Below are 12,566 nucleotides of genomic sequence, written 5' to 3'. Positions count from 1 at the left end.
CCCATTTTCTGCAGTGTCTTTTCAATTGACCGACCTTCCCCCCAAATTTCTTCACAAAAATCATATGATGCAAAAGTTACTTATGCCAGCATTTATATTATTTGATGTTTCTCCATGAGAAGCAAGTTTGTAGGACTATAAAACACCTTTCAGCAGATAAGATCTAGGCTTTCCTTCTCATAACCAGCAGAAAGCAGCAACTGATATCTGGAACCCCTGTTTACTCCAACCTAAAGCTTCATTTATTTGTATTTTTTTTTCTTACAAGAGGCTGCTGATTTTACCAGTATGCTTTTTGTCCTCTGAAAGGAGGTGATGACAACCCCTATAAATATCAAATAACAAATAAACATTGTCCCTACTTTTTGCCATCAGATGGAAAACAAATATAATGTATTATTTGTACAGTAGGAGTTAGGAAAAAAGCCACCTGCTTCATAAAAAAAAATACAGATGTATTTTGTAAAGTTGTCTTTTGCTCCTATGGCTGCATTAAAGGTGATTAATGTTTTTACTCACTTTTATTATTTTTTTTAAATTACAATAAAAAAACGGATTTTTTATTATTTATCATTTACAAATAGACATTAAAAATACTGCACACCCATTATGATTTTTAAAGCATTAGACCTTCCCATAATATATATATATTTATATATATATATATATATATATATATATATATATATATATATATATATATATATATATATATACAAACGCACACACACACTACCTTTGAAAATGTTATCCTTATTTACAGACAGCTGAGGGCAATAAACTCTGCACGCAAAATGTTTTTTTTTTTTGTGAGCTTTTGTAGTTATACACATAAATAATACTGAACAATGAATTGTAGCATGGGGTGGATTAATTTATGGGTGTCACCTTGAATGCAAATTCACCAAGCTCTGCCCCATGTAATGTGATTGATATCCAGTACTATGTGCATGGGTCTCTCTTGTGTTTTGTTTTTATGGTAAAGATGTAGTGCTTTTGTTTTTTTATAATTGTGATAATTTTGGTTGAAATCATTTAAATATACATGCTAACTAAATAAAGGTGACAGTAAATGACATCCAAGTACTTTGTTGAAGAATGTGTGCATTCTCTGTGTGTGTGTTTACAGAAATCAGAAGTACAACAATTCCAGCTATATGTTTAAAATACAATGTTTTACAGAAGAAGAATATAGAAGTAGTCAACTGAAAGTGAGAAAAACATGAACGTTTCCACTGCTGTCTTCTCTTTTTGAAGATGCTACTTGCTTTGCTATTATTTTGATCCTCATATTTCAGTACTTTGAGTCACTGACCTTGAAACCTGGAGCTGAACTTCTTACTTTTGTGTGACTTTTCTGATATGCATATTTGTTCATCTAGTTTCACCAATAAAAGGGGGAAAAAAAATATGATCCTATCCCCACAGTTGTTCCAGAGGAAGGCAAAAAAAAAAACCAGCAAAGCATGAACAAATTTGCTCCAGCAGGAGAAAAAATTCCTTCCTGATTCCCCAATTGGGTATTCTCTGGATCAACTTTACCTATAAATATAAGTATCCAGCTATATTATGTACATTTAGGAAAGAATCCATGCCTCTTTTTTAAAGCAATCTACTTAGCTGGCCAGAACCAGCTCTTGAGGGATTTTCACAGCTCTTACTGTGAAGAAACCTTTCTATATTTGGAGATTAAATCTCTTTTCCTCCAGACATGTGCCTCCATGTGTTCTGTGATGACCTTAAAGTGAATAACTCAACACCAAGTTCACTATATGGTCCACCTATGTATTTATACATGTTGATCATATCCCCCTTTAATAGATAGTATTAAAGCCAGCAAGACAGAAAAACAGCTAGATAACCAGTATTTTCAGAAAGATATCAACAATAGCAGCACTTGGGTTTGCTTTAATCACAAAAAAGTATGCCTTGCTGAAGTTGGAGTACATTTTAAATTATGCCTAATTACAAACTAAAAGCCTGTATGAGGATGATTGAGTATTATTGATGTCACCCTTTATAATCTTGCATTTTTAATGTTACTGTAAATCAAAACTATAGGTACAGCACAACACTCCAGGAATCAAATGCAGAATGTGAGCCCTGGGCTCTATATGTTCCCCAAATAACTCCCTAACCTGCCCTTAACATTGCTATAGTTCCACCAAGGGTACTTCCTATGATACTCCAGTGTACAATACCCTAATTTCAATTAGCCATGACCAGCATAGCTACCACTATGACACACCATCAGCACCACATTCTAATAACTCTGTGTATACCTCTACCTATAAAATGTAGATCTATGAAACACAAACACTTCACACTCCTTCTATTTGATAGACACAGACTATATAATTACAGTGCGCCTATAGCTAGTTTAGTTCATGTGCCGTGACCAGGCATTTTTTATAATGGCCAGCACCAACACTGAATAGAATGCAGACCTAAGAAGAACAGGGCACAGCAGATGCAAACACTGCCTGCCCTACTATAGAAAGAATGTATAGTGTTATACATTTTTCAGTTAAGGACAGTGGCGTGAAGTGGGATTGGAGATTTTAACTAGAGCGCCACTTATCTTTTACCAGACAAAAAACAAAATGATGAAAGGAAATATTTATGCCAAAACTTTACCATGTATGAAATCCAGTAAACCATTACTAAAAGGCTTGGATCTGAGCTAGTTTATCTGTGTGTGCAAAGATTTGGCCAGGATCAAGCTGATTCAAAGACAGCATATGTGCACAGATATCAGCTGATCTGATGAATAATCCTCCCTGACTGGGTCGGGGGGGGGGACTATGTTAATATTATATTCCCTTAGTAGGAAGTGTAGAACTAGGATATGAGAGTCCCCTAGAATTCCATTCTCTTATTTTGTGATGAACATCTGACACCCTTGTGGATTACATATGGACTTTTATTTAAGAGTAGAATAGGAGTGGGAGTTATGTATTTATAAATTAAAAAAAAATGTGAAATAGTAGTTTTAATACTGTTTGGGTCAGGTGGGTTGTGGGGATTTATTTATTAATTTAAAAAAAATCTGATCCAAACCTTGCAAACCTGATCACTGGAACACAATTATCAAGCTGCCAGCAAAGTATTTTTTTTTTAATGTGCCCATCTTTCAGTTTTTTCTCAAACTGTAATCTGGTCAAACTCTAATTTACATCAGTATAGGTAGCATATCATAAATGTAGCTTCCTATGGTGAGCTACTATGGTGTTCCTGTTTGATGAGCTGTTTAAAATTTTTGTGAAATGCATATATGAAAGATTGCAGTGACCTAATATAGCAAACTAAGCAGATGTAAATATGTCTGGCTCTGTAAACAAAAAATATATATGCCAAGAGCAAAGATTTTACTAACATGCTCTAAGCTTTAAACCAGCTCTGTAAAGGTTTCCTGTACATATATCCACTCATCCATCCATCACATTTTATCAAAGTGCAAACAAGCATTTTTCGAAGTCCTTAATCATTAAATCAAATTCTCATAATAATAATAATGACCACACATACAGCTTCTCAAGATATATGACATATTGATTTTCTATGCCTCACCATATGTGGCCTTGTTTAATGTGTAAGTATATGAAATAGGAAATGTTCAGGTTGCGTGAGCTTTTCAATCATGTGTTGAATGCATGGCTTTCTGTAAAACTTGAGACCTTTTTATATTTCATACCATATTTTTCTGCTTTTAAACATGGTTACCTACTGTTATATGCAGAAGGGGAAATGATTTTTACTTGATTTATGGCGCATTGTGACGTTCTTTTCAAAATATCTTTTATTTTTTTATTTTTTTGGGACTTTTTTAAACTCACTTTTAGTGGTGAGATTTTTCTTTCTTTTTGTAGTTTCTTTCTGTAAAGATCTAGGTCACTTTAAATGTATTTTGTGTTTTTTAATGCTTATTATTTAATTTATTATGGCTGTATTTATTTATTCTGCTTTCATTTATTTGATTTCCATTAACCAAAATGTGTTTACTCATTTGTATAAATTTATATCCATGTTTATTGTGTCTTTTAAATTTTATTTTTTTTGCCATTCAGGGGAAAGATGATTCCAGAAGAACTCGAGAAGCAGATACAAAAAGCAAAAGGGGAGGTAATGTGTTCAAACTAAAAGATGTTTTTAAAAGTTACTTTTTTGCTTTTCAATTCTGAACTTAACATAATAGGGGGCATTTATCAAGCAAAGTAGTGTCACTATTGTGTGCAAATCAGGCTGTGTGTCCTTCAGCAAAGACTCTTTGACAGGTTTATAGACTTCTGTATTTTTGGACAGAGAGGTGCGACAGTGTTCAGATTTATTACTGAAGATGGGACCGATTTTCACTCTGAACAGACACAGAATTAAGAAGTGGACAGGGTTGAGTTTCAATTAGTCCTAGTCTGACATTAGAGCAGCCAAAAGAGTAATGATGCATTCTGTAACCCTGTTTCTGTCTCATGGTGTGTCTCCCTGCTCCTGTTCGCCATTGCTTTGCCATGCGACAGAATAGACAAATGTCTCCAATGAGTGTTATTTTGGTTGTTGGTTCTGTTTGAGGTATTTACCTAGATTTCTCTAGTCATCTTTCAGGACGGCACACCTGAGGGATGGCTGGTCCACCTGACAGGAAACACAATCAACACATGAGGTTAAAAGGCCTCTCCCCCACCTCAGTTCTTGATTGTGTTTCCTGGCAGTGAAACGTTTGTTGTTTTTTGTAAGACCTGTCGGTAGTGGATGGTCCCCCCCTGGGAACTGGATGCCAAAACCAGGGAGGGCTGTGGGTCCAGCCTGGGTTTAGTCCCTTCTCAGGGGGGCTCCAATGGCCGGGGGTCCTCCCCGGCAAGGAGCCTTCCGGGCACAGAGGGGTATCCCGAAACTCCTGTGGACACACATCTCCCCCTTACCTTCCACCCAAGCCAGGTGCTTAGTGGGGCTGAAGGAGCCGGACGGTCATCTGGAGCACCAGACCGCATTGGAGAGACAGAGGGCATCTTTTCTCCCGCTGGGTCGGGTCCATGGGGGATGCTGGAATGCTCCTAGAGTGCACAGGGATCCTGCAGAGCATACTGGCTGGGTGGAGCAAGATAGCACCACTTCCATTTCTGGGCAGCCTCACTTCACAGTGACAGTCCTAGGCATAATAGACACCTCTTTCCCATGGAGGACATGGGGGAGTTACTCAGGGCAATCTATGCCTCAGAGGACATCCCGGAGATAAGTCACCAGTTGGGATGTCCGCAGATAGACCTTTTTGCCCACAGATGGAACAGGAAGGAGGAGCAGTTTTTCTCACTCACTAGAGAGGGGGGATCAGAGGGAGTGGATGCTCTAGCACCGGACTGGGATTGCTACCTAGCGTACACCTTCCCCCCACTAGCCTTAATTCCTCGGGTCTTATAAAAGCTGGTCCACTCAGAGTGCAAACTGATCCTGATAGCCCCATTGTGGCCAAAAAGGACATGGCTTCCTACTCTGAGGAAATTGTCAGTTTCCCCTCCACTACGTCTCCCGCCCAGACTGGATCTCCTTCTACAAGGGCCGGTCCTTCACCCCGACCCGGGGTTCTTCAACTTGACGGCCTGACTCTTGAGAAGAAGATACGCAAACACAAGGGATTCTCCGACAGAGTAATTGAGACCCTTTTAGGTAGCCGGAAGACGGTCACTAGGAAGAACTACTCAAAAATCTGGAAAAAAATTCACACTGGTGCCAGGATAGAGAGGTTTCTAGGTCTTCAGTACAAGTGGTATTTGAATTCTTGCAAGTGGGGCTGGACCAGGAGGTTGTCCTGAACACCCTGAAGGTACAGATAGCATCCCTATCTGTTTCTGGACCAGAGGCTCACGCTAGAGCCCCTGATTAAAAGATTTCTACTAGCAAGGGAGAGGTTAACCCCCATAAAAATGAATGGATTCCTACCATGGTCCTGGAGGCATTGACGAAAGCGCCTTTTTGAACCAGCTCAGGAGATCTCAGTAAAATTTTTGACGGTTAAGTTAGCCTTTTTACTGGTCATCACTACAGCCCTCCTTTTGTGAGAACCCAAAAAACGAGAGAGAGGAAAAATTGAATTTATTAGATGTCAGAAGGATAGGGTGAAAGACTTCAGAAAATCAAGTCACCTTTTAATTCTATTTAGTGGCCCTAGGAAGGAAGGGCAGGCATCTAGGTGGATCAGACAGACTATAGGAATGGCTTATGAGCAGACAGGTTTCCCAATACCAGTAAACTTTAAAGCCCATTCCACAAGATCTCTGGTGGCCCTGTGGGCAGAAAGAGCTGGGTCCTCAATAGAACAGATCTGTCGGATAGCCACATGGGCGAAGCAGGACACCTTCCTAAAGCATTATAGAATGGAAATGCTATCACCTCAGGATCTGACGTTTGGAAGAAAGGTCTTACAAGCGGTGGTTCCACCCTAAGGTAGGCCTTGAACTTCTTGTCCATCCTCTCAGGTGTGCCGTCCTGGAAGATGACTAGAGAAAATTGTCAGTTACTTACTGGTAACTGCTTTACTAGGAAATCTTCCAGGACAGCAGGCCTACTTCCCACCCCTGGTTTGATGTAAGTACTACAGGAAAAGTTGTCCTCTTGCACCAGGATAGCCTATTACTTTGGTAGAACTGAGGTGCAGGGGGAATCTCATGTGTTGATTGTGTTTGCTGTCAGGTGGACCAGTCATCTCTCAGGTGTGCCATCCTGAAAAATTTCCTAGAAAAGCAGTTACCGGTAAGTAACTGACAATTTTCGGTATTTTGACTTAGATATTATTAACCACGTCAAGACCGCACTGTTTCACCTCCTTCCAGTCCAGGCCAGTTTTCAGCACTGTCACACTTTGAATGACAATTACTCATAGTACCCAAATTACTTTGATATAATTTTTTAAGACTGATAGCTTTCTTTTGATGGTATTTAATCACCACCAGGTTTTTTACTTTTTTCTAAATAAAGGAAAAAAAGGCTGAACATTTTCTTAAAATATAAAACTTTCCAAATAAATAATCTTACTTCATACATTTAGGACAAAATTTATGTTGCTACATTTATTTGGTAAAAAGAAAGAAAAACAAATGAGTGCATATTATTTAGTCTGTGTTAATCGTATAGAGTCTACAAACTATAGTATATATACACAGATTAGAATAAACCTTTTTGATCGCCCACCTAATATTGATCAGGTCCCCCTTTTGTTGCCAGAACAGCCCTTTTACCTTCAAAGCAGCCCTGACCCATCAAGGCATGGATGCCACTAGACCTCTGAAGGTATTCTATGATATCTGGCACCAAGCCATCAGTAGCAGATCTTTTAGGTCCTGCAAGTTGTGAGGTGGGATCTCCTGGATTGAGAGCTGGAGAATTTGGAGGCCCAGTCAACGCCTTGAACTCGTGTTTCTCAAACTATTCTTGAGCCATTTTTGCAATGTGGCAGGGTGCATTATCCTGCTGAAAGAGGCCACTGCCATCAGGGAATCCCATTTCCATGAAGGGGTGTACTTGGTCAGCAAGGTGGTCTGTATCGATTAACATCCACATGAATGGAAGAATGAATGGCAGAACCTCAGGCTTCCCAGCAGAATATTGCCCAACGCCTCACACTGCCAGCTTGCCTTCTTCCCATACTTCATCCTGGTACCATCTCTTCCCCAGGTAAGTGATGCACTTGTGCCCAGCTATCTACATGATGCAAAATAATGCATGATTTATCGCACCAGGTCTTCTTTCTCCATAGTGAAGTCTATGAATTGCAAATGTAAATCCAAACCCCCATTAATTTCTATGGGAGGGCAAAACACTTCAGGTTATAGGCAAATGGTTATTACAAGGGCATTGGGGAACTAGGCACTGCCATAGAGTCAATGCAAAAAAAAATACTATACAGTGGGAGGAGGGTCCTCTTTTCAATATGGCTTCAAGCATAAAATGGGAAACACCAATCATTTCGATTACACGCATTTTCTTTAAACTGAATGTGGTAGTACAGAACAAAATGATTATCATGGACAGAGTCACTGTATTCTGGCATCACATATTTTGTATGTGTAATAGATTGTTTTACTTTAATATTATTTTTTTGTATAGATACAGCAGCTGTGCCCCAATCTGATTTATTACAACTTGAAAATAAGGCTTTTTTAGGTAGCCTTGGCTGTAACTCTAACTATTTTTTATTAGGCTGTAATAGATCTGAATTGACCAGTGTAGCTGCCACAACAGATCTAAAAGCTATAGGAAAGTGTATTCTAAAAGAAATAAATCTAAAGCCCACAACTCTGTACTAATTGGTCAGCGGCAAAACAGTTGTGTGGTGTCCTAAAATTTTAATAAAACAGGAGTTAAAACAGAGCGCACAAAAACACTTCAAAACCAAAACCTCACACTCTCTGAACCCACTTTCTTTTTGACTCCCAAATTATTCCAAATATATTAAAAATATAGACTTTAGGTATGTGTTTGGGTGGAAATTGGCTACTGTCCAAAGTCAAGACAGTATGCCAGCACCTGAATAGGTAGCAAATTAATAGAGACAAAGCAGGTTTTTGTTTTAAAAATAAAATAAATAAAAATCAGAGTGTGTTATCTGAGAGACAATAGTCACATAATATGTTCAGTGACTGGACAGTATGTGAGCAACTTGGTTAGGCCAATATATGGGGGAGAAATGAGGTAAGTTTTTGACATAATTAAAAATTACAGTATATTATTTCAGAGGCAATAGGCACATATAGTACAGTGGCTGGAGAGTATGTATGTAGCTTGTTTAGGCCACAATGTAAGAGATGGAGACAAGGCAGTTTTATTCTGAATATATCCTGGTCAAAGCAATAAACTGCATGCTTTTCTCCCATCAGACTGAAAACTAGGACCAGTTCAGGAACTAGCAATCCAATCAAAATTCTGGAAACGTTCTGTATGGAACTCCCTAAATATTATTCTGAATCTCTAACATTTGACCAAAATCTAGAAAATAACTGTTTTTTAAATATCTTCAAATCCCAGACTCTCTTGCTTCCTTATTAGAAAAACATATCACTCTATTAAAACTAAACTGTGCTATCAAACCCTAAAGATTGGTAAAAGACAGAGTATAGATGGCTTTTCAGCTATTTATTGAAAGAAAAAAAATATTAAATAATCGACCCCTTGATGCCCCATCTGCCTCATTCAATGAAACAAGGACTATTTTCCCCAGCAAAATTTACCTCCACTTTCCTCCTCTAAAATCTCTGGCACCCATGTATGGTCTGCCACTTTGTCATTCCCACCCTCCTCATCACATGAACCCACTTGGTGCTAAGCTGCAGCTGCAAAAACATTACTGCCAATTGCTAATCCTTACAATATGGGACAATCAGCGCAAACAAAGTAGTATCAGGAATATTGCAAGCTGGACACTTTAGGCTAATCACATCACCTCATAGCATATACAAAATAAAACTAAGTGCAGTGCAATAATAAAAAGACTGTGAATACAGTGTTCACAAAGGAACTACAAGTCCCAGGAAAAAGAGATGAAGAAACCTTGTGATGAATCTCCGATTTCTGTGCGACACCACCTCCACCAGCTGATAAAAGTTGGGCGCTTACTAGATCCGATGGACCGCTGAACTAACAGAAGGTCAAACGAGCTTGTATCCACAGAAGGATAAAGGTAGCCAGCATTCCAATGGACCAGATCAGCCAAAGATAGTGTGAAAGAAAGGAACACAATCTAAGTGCTCTCAGTTAAAAATAGTCATTTATTTAAAAGCCGTAATTTCAGGCTCCATACAGCAGTAACAAGTTACCATGAAATCAATGACATCCAGCATGGACGTCCGGTATTAGCAGCAGTACTAGCAGCATGTAAGGTACGATGGCAGCAAGTGACATCCGCAAGGTAGGGGGAGGAGCTACCTTGCGGACGCCACCCGCTGCCATCGTACCTTATCTTTGGCTGATCTGGTCCATTGGAATGCTGCCTACCCTTATCCCGCTGTGGATAAAAGTTCATTTGAGCTTCTGTCAGTTCAGAGGTCCATCGGATCTGGTAAGCGCCCAATTTTTATCAGCTGTTGGAGGTGGTGTCTCAAAGAAATCTGAAATTCGTCATAAGGTTTCTTCATCTTTTTTTCCTGGTTCCTTTGTGAGCACTGTGTTTACTGACTTTTTACTATTGCGCTGCACTTATTTTTATTTTGTAATTGCTGATCCCTGCCTAATGTATTCTCCCCCTGATACTTCTGGCGATCTTTTTCTCAACATCTGATAACATGAATTATTTTACATCCTTCTTGAGCAGGTTACTGATAGTTGCAAAAAAACAGAGCCAACTGCTCTATGCCAGTTTGCGTGGCTATGGCACAATTAGCAGTAGAGTTGGAAAAACAAGAGGGCACATTTGTAGTGATTGTGGAAATCTGGTTGCTGTGTGCCTGAGAGGAGGAATATGAGGATGGCTTTTTGAATCATTACCTCTTCTGCATGCTCTAGCTGTATAGCATCACTACTCTCTACATGTGCATAACCTGTGCCTCTTTCTTTAGGCCTGCCTGAAATTATGAATTTGGAGGATTGTCTAACTTTATTAACATCTGTGGCAATAGGGGGAATAAAGATATGGTGCTTTGCTGCACTAAAGATGTGGGGATTTGGTGTAGAAAAGTGTACTGTACAGGTATGTGGTGATGTGCTGCAAACAAAGGGCAGCTGTGTCTCCTTTAGTCACAAATTTACACTAATGACCCCAAAATAAAAAAGGTCCTAGCAAATTTCTCTTAAAATAAAACATATCTCCCCACACTAAAATTTAAAAACACTAATTCCCAACCCTAAAAATAACCTTACCCCTGCATATTTGTTATTGCATTAGGTAAACTATCCTTCCCTGATCCACAAACATAATACTCTCCTACAAACAAAGGATCAATACCAGATTTCTTGATTTTGATTTTGATTGACTCAACACCATTAAAATAGCAAATGTCCCCATGCTACTCTATTACTCTCATGTGTTACCAGTTGTGGTCCTTAGCTTAGAATATTACACAATATTACACTCTATATTGGGCTCTACGCATACCAGAGCCAATAAAGCTATGAACTACCAACACTGCAATAGGGGCAGTGCTGCTGGTGTATACAGGTGTAGCAATAACTCTCGGTGGAGCTGCTGGTTTAAAGCGGGCTGTTACCGTCACCTTCCTTACCTCAATTTCACCAGAACCAGGTCTAGGGTCCCGTTGAGTTTAATACCAGACAATGTAGGCACCGGACACTTGAGTATCTTTTCCAATGCTTTAATAAACGTAACTGAATGAAGTAGCAGGAAAGAGGTAGAAGAAGAGTTGCAGGGAAGTTCAAATACCTTTTCTTAGTGTAGTATTAGAAATTGGAATCTTGTAGATGGGATCTTCTCAGCTGTCCAGCTTCTTCCCGTAGGACAGAGAGCACAGGACCATTCCCTCGCCGCTGTGGTAGGCCCCAGACAGGCTTCTGGGCCCACCCACAAGCTGCAGCATCGTGGTCCTCCCGGTCGGAGGACCACGAGGTAGTACTCCTAACATATACCTGTCGGCCAGGAGGGCCAGCAGGTGGAACGAAAGACGAACCCTAAAACATGGCGTCTGTCCCATAAATACCACCTCCACCGAGTTATCTCCAGGACAGAGGAACACTCATACACTTCAACGTGTTGCCTTTCCAACACTGACCCATGGTGACAACGACACCCACAGGCACAGTGTGAAACTACATGCAACACAGCCAAACTGGAACAGAGACTAAATCTGACTATGTATGAACAGGTAACCCACTAAATTTACCTATAAGCGGTAGATTGAAAATCTACCAGCGCTACATACTCCCCCCACTACAATAGACGTTGTCCTCAAGGTCTGTCAAAATAACTCCCAAGCCTGAGAGTAGGTATTTGAACTTAAAAAAACTTGGATGAAGAAGAAGAAAAGACAGTATGGAAATATGACAGTTTTAACATTTACAGAACAACATATTCACATCCGCAAAAAGAAATCACATTTAGAACTGTTACAAACCCCACTATCTATCTAGCTGAAAAGCCTAACAGCTTGATAGGAGATCCAATTGTTCCTGAAAAAAAAACAAAGTTAGACACACACTAAATATGTACAGTATCCTCACTAAGCAGTTTAGGAGCAAAGCCTCATTCCAGAAAAAGAATGACACTCTCTTCCCACATATTTTCCTTTTAATGGAACTAAACTAAGATAACTTGAAAAGTCCATCCCTATCTTTGAGTGAATTACATCCTATCAATTAAGAAAATCCAGCTAGCAAAGAGTCTTTGGATTTGAGAACGCTGGGATGAATATTATCTCTTCACCACGGAGATCTCTAAACACTGAGGCTTTCTAACTACATACCCCAAAGTTCTTTTTCATAATCACCAATAAAACTGAGGATCTGGCAATGTCAGTTTCATTCCCAGTTTATCCACGGTAGTGATAAAGTACACAACATCATCTTTTCCTGGTCTGCAAATGACCACTTTGTCAGCATAGATGTGCCGACCATTGTTCCAATGTAGGAAACAT

The 12,566-nt window shown here is 39.4% G+C and overlaps 1 protein-coding gene across 5 annotated transcripts in view; it reads left to right on the top strand.

The window, feature by feature from the left end:
* Positions 1-12,566, top strand: part of GADL1 (glutamate decarboxylase like 1) — a 464,941-nt gene that overhangs the window by 223,450 nt on the left and 228,925 nt on the right. For all 5 annotated transcript variants that reach the window (XM_073630286.1, XM_073630284.1, XM_073630287.1 and 2 more), the window contains one exon: positions 4,068-4,122. In XM_073630286.1, the coding sequence (XP_073486387.1) occupies positions 4,068-4,122 (55 nt within the window). The remainder of the gene's footprint in view (positions 1-4,067; positions 4,123-12,566) is intronic.

The sequence above is a fragment of the Aquarana catesbeiana genome, linkage group LG05 (genome assembly GCF_042186555.1).
Source record: "Aquarana catesbeiana isolate 2022-GZ linkage group LG05, ASM4218655v1, whole genome shotgun sequence".
In the NCBI taxonomy this organism is placed as follows: Eukaryota; Metazoa; Chordata; class Amphibia; order Anura; family Ranidae; genus Aquarana; species Aquarana catesbeiana.
The sequence above is the reverse complement of the archived record's forward strand: the minus strand, read 5'-3'. Positions and strand labels throughout refer to the sequence as shown.